We start from the raw sequence: 18,339 nt of genomic DNA on the forward strand, positions 1-18,339 counted from the left end.
AAATTAATGTATTAGCCGTTGATTTTCCTAATAAAGTGTAACTTTGCGGTTCCCAGTGTAAGAATAGGGTCGCTCCATATCTTCCCGTGAATGTCGTAATATGCATCGAAGGGAAAACGTCGCAAGTGGGTAATAATAAAACACATGTTATCGCCGCGTTGCAACGACTTGCGGTACGGACGGCTTCAGTGTGCTCGTGGCGTTCGAGCCGTCCACATCTCTTGTGTAATTCGTATGGGTCACTTGGGATAGGCGGGGAGAGTGACTTGAGTGGATAAGTGTTTGTTAACAGTCAAAGGTACCTTTAACCCTACACACATCGTTCACAAGTGCGTGACTTCATTCAAGGTCATTCTCTACCGTTCTAGGGTCTTATTTTGGTTACAGTTTGATTTGTTAATTAAGTTGTCCTGACAGATGTTGTGAATCAAAACCTTTGTTCGACATTAGTTTTCTTATTTTTGTAATCACTTCTGAGTCTGCTAAAATAGGTTTCACAAGTGCGTGACTTCATTCAAGGTCATTCTCTACCGTTCTAGGGTCTTATTTTGGTTACAGTTTGATTTGTTAATTAAGTTGTCCTGACAGATGTTGTGAATCAAAACCTTTGTTCGACATTAGTTTTCTTATTTTTGTAATCACTTCTGAGTCTGCTAAAATAGGGTCATATCTTCCCGTGAATGTCGTAAAGTGCGTCGATGCGAAAACGTCGCACGTGGGTAACAATAAAACACATTACACGGTAAAAGTGTTAGCCACATTCCGACAAAGGGCCCATTACTAATGAGGTGCCCATTAAACCAAAAGGTGGCGGTTAGAAAACCCACCAACACTACAGCCTTTCTTGATGAGTACTGTTTACCAACAAACAAATTAAAAATGAATCACTAGTCATTCTACATCTAATAATAATCATTATTAACTTATTCTTAAATTATGAAAATAACCTATTACCATCTATTACTATTATACTAGAAAGCTGTAATTAAGCATGAGTGTGTACAAAAAATTTTAACAATATCGTAAAAATAAAATAAAAGTGAAAAATATTTTTTTCACTACTCTTGCTCAAAAACACTGTCATATTACCACTCCACAGCGGGACTAAACAAGCATATTAGCCTCTAGGGGCTAAAGTAATTTTGTTTTTTTAATTCTTGTCTGTTACGAGTACTAGCCAAGTACTAGCCTACTATAAAACGGAGCAGGCTTTATTCGAAAATAGAATCATTATAGGTAAGGCACTGATTGTTTTGAAAAATAAATAAAAAACTTTAAATTGGAATGAAATGCAGCGTTCTTGTCTGTTGAATGCGTTTATTTTTTTTTATTTAATTTTTATTGAGTTGCGAATAGAGCGAGAGTTGAAGACATGGGACATCCTTTACGGTGTAATACCTTTTTCTCATGTGAAAAAAATAAAATTAAAAAGCGAGAATTTAAAAAACAATTGGCGTGAATAATACACACTTGATTTTTTTCAGAAATTCATTGTAAATTTGTGACCGTAACTTACATATTTTTCTAAGTGTCTTCGTCTAGTGAGAATCCTAATTTGGAGATGGATGAAATTTTCAATCTGTTACCATCGAAGTCGAGACGCATTTACTTTAATACTTACCTACGATAGCTACGAATACCTACGAAAAATTTAATAAGTAAGGAAAACAACAACGAATGGATTCACTTACGAAAGGAGTTTTTTATCTCCCACGTTTACCTCACGTACTCATTATTCATCTTCACAGGAGTCGGAAATTATGTTACCGGGTAAAAGTATCTCCCTTAATATCCAAAATTGTAGACTTTGTACATTTAATTTTCAATTAAAATAAATCATTGAATATTGTACTAAACTATTTTATTTTCTCGCAATCGTAGTGAAAAGCAGAGTGTAACACGTGGGGCTAAACCCATTATAAACTCGGTTTCTATTTAGGCGGCCCTCGCCTTACGTCTCGGGCCCTAAAAATACCTCGTATATAATGGGTCTTTTTAGCCCCTTGTATAACAATCTACTATTTAGTGTACCTTCCCATGAAAAGGGATGAATTTTTTAACCCGTTTAACTCATAGTGAGGGGTATTGGATAGGTCTTGGAAAGACTATGATGATAAGGTCTTCTACCACCATTTTTCGATTTAGTGATCTGTTTGTAAAATACTTATTAATTTATTTATTGTTAGCTAATTGTTGTTGTTGTTACGATTGTGCGTCGATCCGTCATTCAGTCAATCATTTAGGACTGAGCATGTTATGTATAGTTTCATTATATTAAGATGTTATGTTTTACAATGGTAAAACAAGTCGCGTACGACAAGCTATTATCTCACACTTCATGATTAATTTCTTTCCAATAGACCTGCTACAAATTAATTAATTCAACATGTAACATAATGAAATATACGAGCCGTGTTGTCGCTTGAATTCATCTACTATCAATACACTAGTGATTTCAACCAATGGTGTGAGAGCATACAAATTATCAGCCAATCAGAGAGCTCGTTACTGTCGCATCTGCGTGCAATGTTTTGCAATATTTCGTTGAATGAACCGCTGAAAATAGACGGCGTCTTGCAAACATTTGGCATGCTGTGTGGTTATAAATAACCCACTTCTAAGCCGATCGATATGTTTTGATGGAAACCATGGAGGCAAATTGCCTCGTTGGTCCAGTTGTTAGGTTAGCGGATAACGAAAATTCTGGGTCGGGCTTTTCCTTTTTCTAAGATTTTTCAGTAAACATTCTCAGCACGGGGTTGGTAAGTGTCTTGAAGAGTGCGTTAAGTCATTTGATAGTGATCGTAAAAGAGGATCTACTGAATCGATTTTAAACATTATTTTACCCCTAGAAAGACACGTTATTTGTGAGTGTCATAGACTATAGTTTATCCCCGTATTCCCAAAAGGGAAGGGGGCTACGCGGGTGAAAACGCGAGGCGTCTGCTAGTCTATATTAATATCATAATGAGGTAAAGTCTGTGGTATTGTAGAAGGAATCTCTGGATCTACTCAACCGATTTTGAAAAATCTTTTACGATTAGAAAGGCACGCTATTTGTGAATGTCATAGGCTATGTATTCCCACAGGAACGGGACCTACGCGGGTGAAACTATTCGTAGTCTTAGTTACCTGAAACAGCCGCTATGTACTGGTTAGTGCGTTTGGTTTGTCCTCCCTTCTCCTGCACGGAGAGCATGTGCATAGTTGGCTTGTCCATGGCTGTGGCTTATCTATGGCATCCTGTAACAAATGAAAATCTTATTAAGAAAGGCCTTTTATTTGTCGGCCTCCGTGGTGCAGCAGTATCCGCAGTGTACTTACAAGACAAAGGTCCTGGGTTCGATTCCCGGCTGGACCATTGAGGTTTTCTTAATTGGTCCAGGTCTGGCTGGTGGGAGGCTTTGGCCGTGGCTAGTTACCACCCTACCGACAAAGACGTACCGCCAAGCGATTTAACGTTCCGGTACGACGTCGTGTAGAAACCGAAAGGGTTGTGGATTTCATCCTCCATCTAACAAGGTAGCCCGCTTCTATCTTAGATTGCATCATCACTTACCATCAGGCGAATAAAAAAAAGGCCACAAAATTATTGTTACCGCGATTGCGTATCGCATAACGAAACAGGGTATTCTAATCCAAGTAACGTGGTTCTAAAATATATTTTTATTTATTTCGTAAGTACCTATTTTTTTTTTGTTCTTTTGTATTGATAAAGAATACAATAGGAAACTTAAGCGAACTTATCCTAATATCTATACAAATCAAGCCCACTTAGAATGGTGGCAAGAATTGACTGCATTTCCGAGCTGGACAGCCAGGGTGATCCTTTGCGTAAAAAATGAGCCAGCCCTTCTGACACCAATCGAGGCAACTAGCCGCGGTGAAGTTCGGAGTTTTTTTTGGCACTGCGACTCTATGGCCCAAGGGTCTCCACGGCAAAAGGAACAAATATGTAACTCTCAATTAATTTTAAGTCTTTAACTTACAATTAATAATATCAACAGCTTATTGATTACAAGATAAAATAAATGTGTAATTTTATTGTTGTGACCTACTCGTACAATAAAATATAACTTAATTAAAATAAGCATTAATTTACTGAAACTATAAAAATAAAATAAATATAAATTGCATCGCGTTGAATTACGATTTAAAATTTTTGAGCGAGAAAACTGTCCGCCCGAGGGTCGCAAATAAATAAAATTAATTAATTAATTGTACCTACATCATAATCTTCCGCAAAATAACACATACCGAGGTCTTCCCTTAATTATTATAGTTAAATTAACAGAATAACCTACCTTATACATAACATAAGTTCACAATGCTGTTTATTACTGAACAACTTATGTCCGAACTGTAAATAGCACTACTTTTAGATAAGACAATAAAATAATACCACATAATCCTTGTAGTCGTTAAATAATCTTATATTGTATGCAATTGAAAATGGATGCAAATGCAATAGGTATTACATTGCGTTCGGGCCAGGGAAACTTGTCTGGAGTAATTCGCGCGGAGCGAACTGCGAAGCGTATTGCGATAACGCATAAACAATACTGCATACATATAAATAAATTTAAAGTGTGTCTGTGATTTTAAAACAACAGATTTTACTCCAGTGCTTATAAATATTTATATGATACTTAAATATAATAAAACTTTTTTTGTCTGTCTGTTTGTCCTGGTTAATCTTTGGAACGGCTGGACCGCTTTTAGTAGGATTTTCATTGGAAGATATAGGAGGTTATGGAGTAAAATATAGACTTAATTTTTATCTATGCAACTAAATGAAATTATGAGAATTAGCTACCTTTCTGCGCCTCTATTTCGACATGTTAGTAACATATCTACTGATTTTGTAGGCACGTAACATATATCTGTATTAATATTATAAAGCAAAAGAGTTAGTTTGTTTGTTTGTTTGTTTAAACGAGCAAATCTCAGGAATTACTGGTCCGATTTGAAAAATTCTTTCAGTGTTAGCTAGCTCATATATCGAGGAGGCTATATATTATCCTACCATATTCCTACGGGAACGGGTGAAACAGCGCGGCGTCAGCTAGTAATAGTATATAAAGTTGTTTACGAGATATTATGTCATTGACGCATGTACGCATTTTACTGGCTAGGACAAACAATTAATTACCATACCACTGTGACGCCCGCTCCCATGGCCACGCGGTTAAGTATTTGCGACGGTGTATGTGCTAATAAGAAGTAATTTACACCCATGAGGCTATGAACAGGTATCAGGTAAGTATAAATGGTGATATGGAATACGTAAATAGACACCCTGTCGGCGTCGGTCAATTAATAAACGTAAACAATCCAGTTAACATGAATGTAAACTGTACTCGAAATGAAATGGGAGTTCTTTGTGGTAGGGTTCGTTCGGAGAAGTTTGACCGACATGTCTATTTTTGGGTACAACACACTAGTTATTCATACAAGTTCCCCTTGATTTCTCCAGGTTTCCATCATCAGATCCTGACATGATGAATATGGGACCACATCGGGAGTATACAAACAACAACAAACAATAATAATAATAATAATAATAACAAAAAATAATTTTTCAAATCGGTTCAGGCGTCTTCGAGTAATCGATGTACATACATTAAAAAAAATATACCGGTCAAATTGAGAACCTCCTCCTTTTTAAAGTCGAACCATTCTGTTCCAATATTTCCTTGGTACATGCAGCACAATGCTGAGCTGGAACCTTTTTCAAGGTTATGCCAAATGACATAGTGGTGTTCTGATGCTTAGACTAAGCGGTTTGAGAATTAGGCACTACAATTATTGTATTAAGTGGTTAAGTGTGGCACAATTTTTGAAATAAATGTTTTTTCTTTCTTTTTTCTTTCTTCTTTCCAAGTTTCAGTTTGCACACATCTTTTCAGTTGTGTGCATTTTAATAAATTAAATAGGAATCACATGTCTTAAACTGTGAAGCGAAAACATCGTAAGGAAACCTCTACAATGTGTGAAGTCTGCCAATTGGGCCAACGTGGTGGACTATTGGCCTAACCCCTTTCATTCTGAGTTCTCGTGCTCAGGAGTGAGCCAAACATGGGTTGATAATAATGATGATTATATTAAAGTGCTTTATATCGGTATAAAAAGTATTTTATATCGGTTTAAATCAATGCAGTAATTTTTTCAGTAAATAATACAGAATTAAGATAATTTCCTTATCTGATTACTTTAAAATCGGTTTAAAAAAAGGCGGCAACGATAATCGTAGCATATAGATAAAAGATAAAGAACAGAAGCCTATAATCTTAAGCTTTAAATAAAGATAGATTAGACAAACTATAGCATTATTGCATGATATGGTTTGATAAAAAAGCCGTGATAGCCTGGTGGGTAGGACCATGGGCGTAGCCAGGATTGTATCTGGGGTGGGGGGTGGGGGGGTGCTATAATTAAATTGACTATCTCACATTACTATCAACTGTCCGACCAAACCAGTTCTTCGTTCATTTTACAGGTTGACTCGTATTAATTATTGTTTGATTTTCCTTGTTAATTTAGTTTCCCATAAATGTTAATTTTGTTATTTTATTACTCTGTTCGTTCTTGTTTCATTATTTTATTTTACTTTGTATTCATGAATAAGTTTTAAGTTAAGACACGTCACGTAGACACGTCCGTGAACTCACAAGGTTTCACCTGAAAACCAGCGCCACAGCTCGCTGTGGCATCGTGCTGAGGTGGATACCTGTTTTGTCCACGACCAGATATTTGTATGTTCTGTTTGTTTATTTTATTTTATTTTATTACTCGTGTGTCGACAAATAAAGATATATTCTATTATATTCTATTCTTACGGCCTAAACCGAAAACGAATTTCATCTTCAGTATCGGTTTCGGCTGTAGTTTCAGCTGGTTTTCGATCAAAACGAAACGGTTCTCAAATCACATCCCGCTCCACTATCAAATTCTAAATTGACCCAAACCTTGGACTTTATTAGCTATAGCTGAATTCCAACCGATTGTTGAACGATGGCCAGTGTGATATGGAAGCCATATCGAAGGTCGCGTCAAGTGGTACTTCGCTATCAGTTATCGGACTGAGATTTGGCGCCTTTGGTTATTATCAATCCTTCGAGGAACCACTACAGTTGACAGTTGATTGCGTTCGGATAATATGAAATATACGGATTCATAGATAGTAGTCGATAAGCCGTAAAATAGAGGTAGAGGGGGGCAGCTTTCCCCCTAAAGAATAAAAAAAAATCGATTGTTTGTAAAGTCGATAGTTGAAGGTGATAACGTCATAAGAAAATACTGATGGAATTGGTTGCATTTTTCAAAAGAAAATGTTCGTTTTTCTAAAATACTTTTTAATAATCTTCAAAGACCAGAATATATTTTTTTCTTGTAAAAAACGTTGGCAACCCTAGAGTGAGGGAACGACGCATGACGTCATCTTTTTTGAATGTGTGCCGGCTCCGTCGAATTATAAGACGTTGTCACGTCAAGAAAGTCAAATGTAAAGCATTTTGATTAAAAGGGAATGCGCATCCCTGGCCCTGGCCTACACTAATCACCGTCAAAGGAGATGGTCCAAAACTGGATGGAGCCCAGGTCCGGTCATTGTATCCTGGCGGAAATAAAAGAAGATATTATTTTTAACTATTTTTGATTATACAAATCTACGAATTTACTTTAATTCTTTCGAAATAATATTCAATATCTCCCAATAAATGCAACATTAATAAGGGTATTAATGGCGGATAAATGACGTTTTCAATGCATTAATCAATTTGACGTTTGCTGTCAACTGTCATGTCATAGTTGCTCTATGGGCGCCATCTTGATATAACACAAAAAATTGGGTTTTTGTTTTATTTATTTCTTTTTATTTAGTTAGATTTATTCACTTTAATAAATATTAATAAATTCCTTGTAATTTTTAAATTTTAATGATACTGGGTACAAGAGTGGTCCTGAAATGGACCACCTCCTTTCATAAGTAAACGGGAGTTGGCCAATCGCCTGTTGGAAATCATTCTCCTGGGATTTCAAAATGTTCCAATGACTCTTAAATATTATATTTAACGCAAATAATAAGGTTTTCGAAAAAAATAAATAAAGACAAACTTGTTTTAAATGTATTTTTATTGAAATTTTGATTTTTTGCATAGGCTGAAGCTACTCGTCCGGTTACCGGAGAAATAACATTTCACTTACTGCAAGACCGGGTAGGTTTCCATCCCTACGTCATTGACATCCCTAAAACTCGTACGAAGCGATTTGCTTCTTCGTTTCTTATACGCATGGTCAGGGTATGGAACTCTTTCGCGAAGTCAGCATTTCCTTATTCTTACATTTTTTTTTACCGTCAGATGAGATCGTGGTATTCCGCGAGCTAATTCCATAGAAAAACTAATTGTCGGACTAATAAGAATATACTATTTATCCAGTAACCTTGTGAATTTTTTTATTGAGAAAGAATACAATAAGGAATTTATTCTAACTTATCCTAATAACTATACAAATCATGGCCACGTGGAATGGTGGCAATGGAATGGTGCATTTCCGCGCTGGACAGCCAGGCTGATCTTTTGCGCAAAAAAATGAGCCAGCCCTTCTTTCACCAGTCGAGGCAACTAGCCGCGGTGATTCGGTAAAATTTTTTGGCACTGCAACTCCATGGCCCAAGGGTCTCCACGGCAAAAGGTATATGTAACTCTTTGTCAATTAATTTTATTCGTACGGTTTCTGTATGAATAGTTACACGTTTTGTTTTCACTGTTTACAGTCGCTACACCTAACTACTGTCAAAGTTCACAAGTAAACAGGATGAGTCGTCCGTTCGTCCATTGCGACTCATTAACGCACGGAGGTGACCCGCTGCACCGCAAACAGCAACATTACTTGCATTATAACTGCACTTACGTTGCTGTCCAACGTACGAACTCGGCATTTTGTTAAATTACTAGTGCAATATTTCACCATTTTGCCATCGCACTGCAAGACACCGGGATTATGTAATATCAACTGAAGATTGTTGTAATTAATTTAAGTAGCTTTGTTTTTATCATTGTCATTGTCATTGTTAATTAGGGTACGATGGGACTGACATGTTATTTATAATAAAAGTCCCTTAAAACTTATAGATTAAAAAAAAAAGACTCCGGGTAAATTTCCATCCTTATGTCATTGAGATTGACATCCCTAGAACTCTTACGAAGCGATTTGCATTTTCGTTACATAAACGCGCGTTTATGAAACGAAAAGTCAGTCTCTCCCAAAGTCAGTGTTTCCTAATTATTACTAACCTGGGCATCTATAAGAGAGTAGCACCACCTTAGATAACACTTACCATCAGGTGAGATCGTGGTCAAGCGCGAGCTAATTCCATATAAAAAAAATTGTCGGACTAATAAGAATATACAATTTATCCAGTAATTTGTGAATAAATTAATTTTATTCGTACGGTTTCTGTATGAATAGTTTACACGTTTTGTTTTCACTGTTTACAGTCGCTACACCTAACTACTGTCAAAGTTCACAAGTAAACAGGATGAGTCGTCCGTTCGTCCATTGCGACTCATTAACGCACGGAGGTGACCCGCTGCACCGCAAACAGCAACATTACTTGCATTATAACTGCACTTGTGTTGCTGTCCAACGTACAAACTCGGCATTTTGTTAAATTACTAGTGCAATATTTTCTTGGAGTTTACTTCTTAAGAATCGATTTTTCATATATAGCCTATATGAAAAAAACATCATCATCATCATTATCAACCCATATTCAGCTCACTGCTGAGCTCGAGTCTCCTCTCAGAATGAGAGGGGTTAAGCCCACCACGCTGGCCCAATGCGGATTGGCAGACTTCACACTTTATAGACTTCACACTATACAGAGAAAATATACTCAGAGGCACAATTATCCGCCCACTTTAATATGACGCGATTATGGTAAAGTGGGCGGATAATTGTGCCTCTGAGTATATTTTTCGGCTATATTACATATTAGACAGTGTGTCCGGTGTCCGGGTATACCAAGAGTCGGAACGAAAATTGGAAGATGCCATTTTTAAAAATTTTAAACGATAAAACGTACTTTTTATTTAAACTTCTCTTGTAACAGAACAAAGTTTTTTTTTTAATGTATATTCTTTACCTATTTGTTATTTAAAAAGCAATCGATAAATCTAAAGGGGTTAATTTAACAAAAAATCCCATAATGTATTATTAATGTATTATCCTAATCATTTCACCGCGGCTAGTTGCCTCGGCTGGTGACAGAAGGGCTGGCTCATTTGCGCAAAGGATCAGCCTGGCTGTCCAGCGCGGAAATGCAGCCAGTATTCTTGCCACCATTCCACGTGGACATGATTTGTCTATTAGGATAAGTTAGCTTAAGTTCCTTATTGTATTCTTTTACGTTTAACTCATAAATGTGTATTCTTTTATAGATATCCAGACTCCAGTAATAAATTGATGCTAGATTTTTCAACATTTCACTTTTTAAAACAATTTACTGCAACAATGAATAATGTAATGAGTAAGTACAATAATTTATATGCTAGAATGGTACCGCTCAATCAAATTCAATTCAATCAAGAACACAAACGCTACATATTTTTAAATTAATCACTCACAAATTGTATTACATCCCATTTACGAGTAGCGTCACTATCAATAACTTTGTTCAATTATTTATTTACTACTAGCTGACGCCGTGCGGTTTCACCCGCGTGGTTCCCGTTCCCGTAGGAATACGGGGATAATATATAGCCTATAGCCTTCCTCGATAAATGGGCTATCTAATACTGAAAGAACTTTTCAAATCGGAGCTGTAGTTCCTGAGATTAGCGCGTTCAACCAAACAAACAAACTCTTCAGCCTTATAATATTAGTGTAGATACGCTTGTAAGAGTTTCGGTATTTTTTTGTGTTTTTGCGTTTGATAGAATTTAAATTTTTTCTGTGTCTGCCTGTTTGTCCAGGCTAATGTTTAGAACGAAATTTTAATTTTTTTGAAATTTTTAATTTAAAAATTTTAATGAAATTTTCACTAGAAGATAGAGATTACGGAGCAATATAAAGGTTTTTAATCCCGAAAAACTACTCAGCTCAGTATCCTGATGTTTGGAAGTCCCTACAAAAGGCCTGTGTCCATCAGTGGACGTCCATCGGCTGATATGATGATTATGATGATGGATGATGATATATTATAATATATATATAGTTATTACAGTGTACTGTGTTAGTGTAGACAATATTTAGGTTTTATTTGTTTAAATAACTAGTTTTTTAGGGTCTAAGCGACTAAATAAAATTAAGACAATTATGCACATTTGTCCGCCTCAGTTTTGATGGGCTAGTGCCTGTCTATCTGTAGTATAAAATATCCTTGCCTGTGAATAGAACCTTGAGCAAAACTTTACGATACTATCGGAAATTTTACAATTAGATACGACCCACTCAGCGATATGACAAAACTACTCGACTTCCTCAATTTAAAACTGGACCACGCAACGTTGAACAAAACGATGCATTCAAGAACCAATTTGGACCCTAAATAAATTGGATCGGTAAATACTACCCACCTCTATAAAAATGAAATTCGGTAGAGGTTCACTGACGTAAATATATAAGTAATAAGTATACATAATGTTTATGTACACTAGGGAAAGATTTGATTGTTTGTTTGTTTGCATTGCGAGGCACGTCGCGCGACCATGTACCTGTACGTTTGCGCTAAAACATGGAGTGCGCCAGGCCTGCATTAGGCCATATTTTATCCCCGTATTCCCACGGGGACGGAAGCTACGCGAGTGAATCCGCGCGGCGTTGGCTAGTAGCAAATACTCATGTAATCTGTTGCGAGAGCGGGTCGTCGTTATCAACATTGTATTAATATTCCGCGAGATAACAGACCGAATCGCAGTTATTCGATAGTGACCCTTCTACGTTTTGTTCGCTTTAGAATTAATAACTTTAAATAGTTTAAAAAAGGGGGCGTTCATAAATTACGTGAGATGTTTTAGGGGGGGAGGGGGTCGAGTCAAATCTCATCTAATCTTACGTTGGAGGGAGGGGGGGTCTCGGCAAATATCACGTAATTTTTTTTCTGAATGAAACAAAAAAAAATATACTATTTTGGTCAATTTAATCCAGATTGTACATGCTTAAGATTTAATCTTAGGCGTAATCGTAATACGATTAAGATCATTTCCTAATTCGTTCTAAAAAAAATAATTTCATTTATACCTCGACGTTATTTTTTCGTTCTTCGACGTTTCTTTTCTTTTTACAATAATAATCTAACACATTTACGTTAGAAACCCACATTTTGAAAAATCTCACGTGAGATTGGGGGATGGGGGGAGGGGGTTGAAAAAAATCTCACGACATCTCACCAAGGGGGGGGGGGGGGGGAGGGTCAGAAATTTCGAAAAAACACCTCACGTAATTTATGAACGCCCCCAAACTAAAAAATAAGCTTTTAGCTCGCACTAAAAATTACAAATATTAGATTCACTTGACTATTTGAGAGTTTGTGGTGTTGTAGGGGGTGGATAATTTTTGGATCTACTGAACCGATTATGAAAATTCTTTTACCACTCAAAAGCTGTATTTGTGAACTCATAGGCTATATTTTTTATCCTTGTATTCCTACGGGAACGGGAACTACGCGAGTGAAACTAATGTGCGTCGGCTACTAGCATATATTTATAATGAGGTATGTAGGTACATTGGTACAATCGTTATCGCGTATTTATCAGTGACGCAACCTTAGACCTGTCAGTTTTTACAGCTGTGACGTCATTTATATTAGGCACTAAGCGATAACCTATCATTTAACTACATGGTAACAAAAATGTAGAGGGGTGTGTACCTACGTATGTGTCTCCCATGATATGCGCAGGACGGGAGGGAAAGGCGCGGGTATGAAGTCGTGCGCGCGGGGCATTGCTTAACCCCCCCCCCCCCCCATCCCGACCCCCGCGGACCATAGTCAGTGTTACGAACTTTGCCAAGCTATAGTAACAATTTTACATGACGTCTAAAAAATAATAGATGTATTTACTTACATATACTAGAACGACAGCCTGTAATACCCAGACATACCTCATTATATTATGATGCAAACCTATCCTAGTTGACAACCTTGTGCACACCACTGGCTATTGTAGCTTTGGTTAGCAATGGGTTGACACACTTATATTGTACTTGTAAGGGCCAGCGTGGTGGACTATTGGCCTAACCCCTCTCATTCTGAGAGGATACTCGAGCTCAGCAGTAAGTCGAATATAACCATATTATGATAACCATAATATATATATATATATATATATTATTGTGATAACCGTATTATGCCACACATTAAGTGCACGCCAATGTAGAGGGGATAATAAAGGGGGGGGGGGGGGGGGGGTGTTTAATAGATACGGTTAATGGTATGTTATGTATAGGATACTACACTACCTAAGCCCTTTTGAGTACTTGTCACGCGATAGTCATCGAATGACAAGCACAGATAGCGTCTGTACTAATCCGTTCACTAATGGATGCAAATAAATCTAATCGATGCTGAGTCCTCACTTAGATAAAGTTTATAGTACTAGCAAACTAAAAGAGCCGTGATAGCCCAGTGGATATGACCTCTGCCTCCGATTCCGGAGGGTGTGGTTTCGAATCCGGCCCGGGACATGCACCTTCAACTTTTCGGTTATGTGCATTTTAAGAAATTCAATATCACGTGTCTCAAACGGTGAAGCAAAAAAACCGTGAGGAAACCTGCAAACCTCAGAATTTTCTTAATTCTCTGCGTGTGTGAAGTCTGCCAATCCGTATTGGGCCAGCGTGGTGGACTTGACTTAACCCCTCACATTCTGAGAGGAGTCTCGAGCTCAGCAGTGAGGCGAATATGGGTTGATAAGGATGCGATGAGAATACGGGTATAAAATATAGCCTACGACACAGCGCAGAAGCATTGCCTGATGAGACCCGAATGCTCAAATAAAGATAGAGGACGGCACGACTTTCTAAGGGTGGCTTAGAGGGCCATTCGGGAGGGGGTAACCGTGACCTGTAGTCTATTCACTAACTTTGGTCTATTAGGCTCTTATTATAATGAACATCAAATCAATAACAACCGCATTTTTCATATTCCATAAAGCAAATTGTTAACGAAAATCAAAAATCATAATGTTAAGCACACTGCTTAGTAATTTTGATTAGTTAGCAATAGATTAATATTTAATACAAAATCACATCTACTCAAAGTTAGAGCCCTAATAAATATGCCTGCTGTAAGATTAAACTTACTATATTCAAAAACAACGCTTACTATATGGCTATAGCGGCCTTTAATAAGCTATCCAGTAAGTTACAAGCAATGCCTCTCCAAACTTTTAGGAAAGAATTAAATAAATGGCTGCTCGAAAAGAGTTTTTATAAAATAAATGAATTTAATCAATTTCATGAAATAATGACATTATGACATAAGCAATTTAATCTATTAATTTTCATCATCGATTTATTTTTCATTTTCTTATTCATTAAAAGTTTTGTTCTGTAAATAGCAAAATTTTATTTATGGTTTATTATAATAAAAATTGATGGCAATAAAAATTGTAATAAAGATATGTTAAATTTAGGTTGAAATTTTTATTGTAAATTTTCACATCAAATATAATTATGTTATAAGGATAAATTATTGAAATTAATATTTTAATTGTAAAAATTTTGCATACTGTAATCAGTTGAATGTATATAAAACATGTACCACATTCTAGCAAATAAATGATTTGATTTGATTTGATTTGATTTGATTTAAGATTATTTATTGGAGACATTAAGAAAAACGAAAAATGGATGACGTCACAGGAAACTGCTAGTGTAAAATAAACAAACGTATTCGTGACGTAAACATGGTTCAGGCATTATGCCAACAAACAGGAAAATTTAATTAGTTACTTATAAACTAATATACATTGTATCAATATTTTCTTGGAATTACCACAACCTATATTTAGACAATCGCCTTACATTAATTAAGTTTTTAAATACATTTTTAAGTTGTGATATTTATTTTTATATTTATTTATAGTCTATAATATAGTATAGTAGGTATATAGTAGTCATAAAACTATAGTCGTTGTAGCTATTCCATTTAAAGTCAAAGTTACTTAATTTCAATTAGGCTCAGTTTAAAAGGTCTTTCGAAACGGTTTTAATATTATTAGATTATATATAATATATAAGATAGAATTAATGGTGATAATAATTCGTCGAAAATCTTAAAATATTTTAAGGCTTTAGTTGTTAATTTATCGTTTTAAATAGATTAAAAAAAAAGTATATCGCATCGTATCGATTCGCAACGCGATCGCCGGAAAGCGATAAATCATGCGTCGCCTCTGTTACGGATATATACCTACGTCTGTTCGTGTGGTCCGAGAACTACCCCCTAGCCAAGTGACACGCCGATTCTCTTTCTACGATCGCTAACGCTTCGAAAACTAGAAAGATGTAAGGGAATGACATTTGCTATCGACAGATCAAGATCTGTCATTCTTTCAATCTTTCTAGTTTTCGAAGCGTTAGCAATCGTAAAAAGAAAATCGATGCCACTTGGCTAGGGGGGCTGGTGGGAGGCTTCGGCCGTAGCTAGTTACCATCCTACCGGTAAAGATGTACCGCCAAGCGATTTAGCATTCCTGTACGCTGTCATGTAGAAACCGAAAGGGGTGTGGATTTTCTACTCCTAACAAATTAGCCAGCTTCCATCTTCGATTGCATAATCACTTACCATCAGGTGAGATTGTAATCAAGGGCTAACCTGTAGGAGATAATAACAGTACATTATGATATAAAGTGCGGTAAGTCGTAAATTACAGCTGAGGCGATATTGCCTATAGTAAGGAAGCAGAGGCTGTAATTATCAAAGCGCACGTATGTCGAGACACACTTTGAAAACACTTTCTGAAAATTAATTTGCATCTTTGTTTTACAGGTGACATTTTGATACGCTTGTCATTAGCGAAGTGTGTGCGTTATTTTTAGGCAAATGCACCAAAAACAGTCATTACTAATAAAGTAAATTAATATTTTTGTGTTTTTGTTACCGATAAATGGCTGAAAATTTTGTTGATAATGCATAAATAAAAGCTCTTTGCGAAGATTTAGAATATAAGTAAATACCGTTTGTTTGTAGACGGATGATAAAGGTTTTATATTACATTACAGCACATGTGCGTTTTGAGATACATTACGATATCGAAATTGGTGAAATAAGCGACACTTTACGAACAAATGTGTTATAAAAATATGTCCACACATCACATCGTCGTCATCAACCCATATTCGGCTCACTGCTGAGCTCGAGTCTCCTCTCAGAATGAGAGGGGTAAGGCCAATAGTCCACCACGCTGGCCCAATGCGGATTGGCAGATTTCACACACGCAGAGAGTTAAGATAATTCTCTGGTATGCAGGTTTCCTCACGATGTGTGTTCCTTCACCGATTGAGACACGTGATATTTAATTTCTTAAAATGCACACAACTGAAAAGATGGAGGTGCATGCCCCGGACCGGATTCGAACCCACACCCTCCGGAATCGGAGGCAGAGGTCATATCCACTGGGCTATCACGGCTCACACATCACATCACCAATGTAAAATGCGACAAAGGTTTATCTAAAGATTAAATCTTTGATAATAATCCATGACAGTTTTGTATTCTACTATCCGTTAAAACAATTATAATTCAAATGCTTATTGTGCGGAGCTACTCTTACTCGTTTATGTCACAGGCTATTCATTTTGTATCCAACCTTCGCAGCTCATTACAGTAAGTTTACGAAGGCCATAGAATATATTTTTTGCTCGATTTGATTAATTTGCCTCATCAATTGTAACACCAATCATAGAGGAATTCATAGACGTTGCAGGGGCACCCTCAGGGGACCACTCACCCGCCGAGTGTCGTATACTCAAACGCGTAGAGTTTAAATTCGACACTCAGCGGGTGATGATTCTATGAAATCTACTGTTAGTAAATCTATTATTTACAATGTTATATTTTGTGAAAATTTATTTACATGTATTGTCGTGTTCATCATCAGCCTATTTTAACGGTCCACTCATCATCATCATTATCAACCCATATTTCGCTCTCTGCTAAGCACGAGTCTCCTTTCAGAAGGAAGGGAGAGAGGGGTTAAGCCAATGGTCCACCACGCTGGCCCAATGCGGATTGGCAGACTTCACACACGCAGAGAATTAAGAAAGTTCTAAAGTATGCATGTTTCCTCACGATGTTTTCCTTCACCGTTTGAGACACGTCATATTTACCCTAAAAAATATTTTTCCACATTTTTTTTAACGACTTAGTTCAAATTTTTAAAATACATACTCGTGCTAAATAACAGCTTTCTAATAATAATAGTCTCTGCGCTAAACCGAAGACAGGCAAACATGACGAATCTATAATCGTTCCTTGTGAACTGCGGAACCCTAAAAAGGAAGCAGATTTATGATAAATAATTAATTACAGACAGAGGCCTGTCTTAGATGGGCCCTGTATCAAAGTTAGTTGGGGGGCCCAATAATAGTTTTTTTATATGGTATTTTTCTTCGGGAAGCACCAGATTCAGTGAGATTGTGGGTTAAATTTTACAAATTTTTGCTTCTACACGTAACGGGGCCCTGTAGTCCTGTAGCTATGCATAATGTAGTAATAAATATATTTTCTTTCTTTCTTTCTATGCCCCCCTAGCCAAGTGGTACGTCGATTTTCTTTCTACGATCGCTAACGCTTCGAAAACTAGAAAGATGTATGGGAATGACATTTGCTATCGACAGGTCACGTGATCAAGATCTGTCATTCTCATGAATTACAGGCTCATTACAGAGTAGAGACTACTAAAACAATTACTATTATATATTTTTAGTAAGTATATTTTTGTGATTGGCCAAATCCAATTCGTATTCATATATTATTTCAAGACTTACAAACGCCCGCAACATCGTCCGCGTGGAATTCACAAATCCCTCGGGAACCATGGATTTTCCGGGATAAAAAGTAGCCCATGTTTTAATCCAGGCTATAATATATCTCAATACCAAATTTCAGCTAATTCGCATCAGTAGTCGAGGCGTGAAAGAGTTACAAACATTCATATCATCAAAATCAGTTTTCACAAATCTCGGGAAACCATGGATTTTTTCGGGATACAAAGTAGCCTATGTGTTAATCCAGAGTAAAATCCATTTCCATTCCAAATTTCAGCCAAATCGCTTCAGTAGTAGCGGCGTTAAAGAGTAACAAACATCCATACAAACTTTCGCGTTTATAAT

The 18,339-nt window shown here is 36.7% G+C and overlaps 1 protein-coding gene across 2 annotated transcripts in view; it reads right to left on the minus strand.

Annotated features, from left to right (window-relative positions):
• Nucleotides 1–18,339, minus strand: part of LOC112043991 (facilitated trehalose transporter Tret1) — a 34,183-nt gene that overhangs the window by 11,203 nt on the left and 4,641 nt on the right. Inside the window, exons 1-2 of one of the 2 annotated variants that reach the window (XM_024079698.2) lie at nt 4,305–4,420; nt 3,133–3,243 (exon numbers count right to left, since the gene is read on the minus strand). In XM_024079698.2, coding sequence (XP_023935466.1) covers nt 3,133–3,220 — 88 coding nt within the window. In that variant the 5' untranslated portion in view covers nt 3,221–3,243; nt 4,305–4,420. Of the gene's footprint in view, nt 1–3,132; nt 3,244–4,304; nt 4,421–18,339 lie in introns of those variants that run through there. The other variant, XM_024079697.2, reaches the window with a different exon arrangement.

Source organism: Bicyclus anynana, chromosome 24 (assembly GCF_947172395.1).
Source record: "Bicyclus anynana chromosome 24, ilBicAnyn1.1, whole genome shotgun sequence".
NCBI classification, from domain to species: domain Eukaryota; kingdom Metazoa; phylum Arthropoda; class Insecta; order Lepidoptera; family Nymphalidae; genus Bicyclus; species Bicyclus anynana.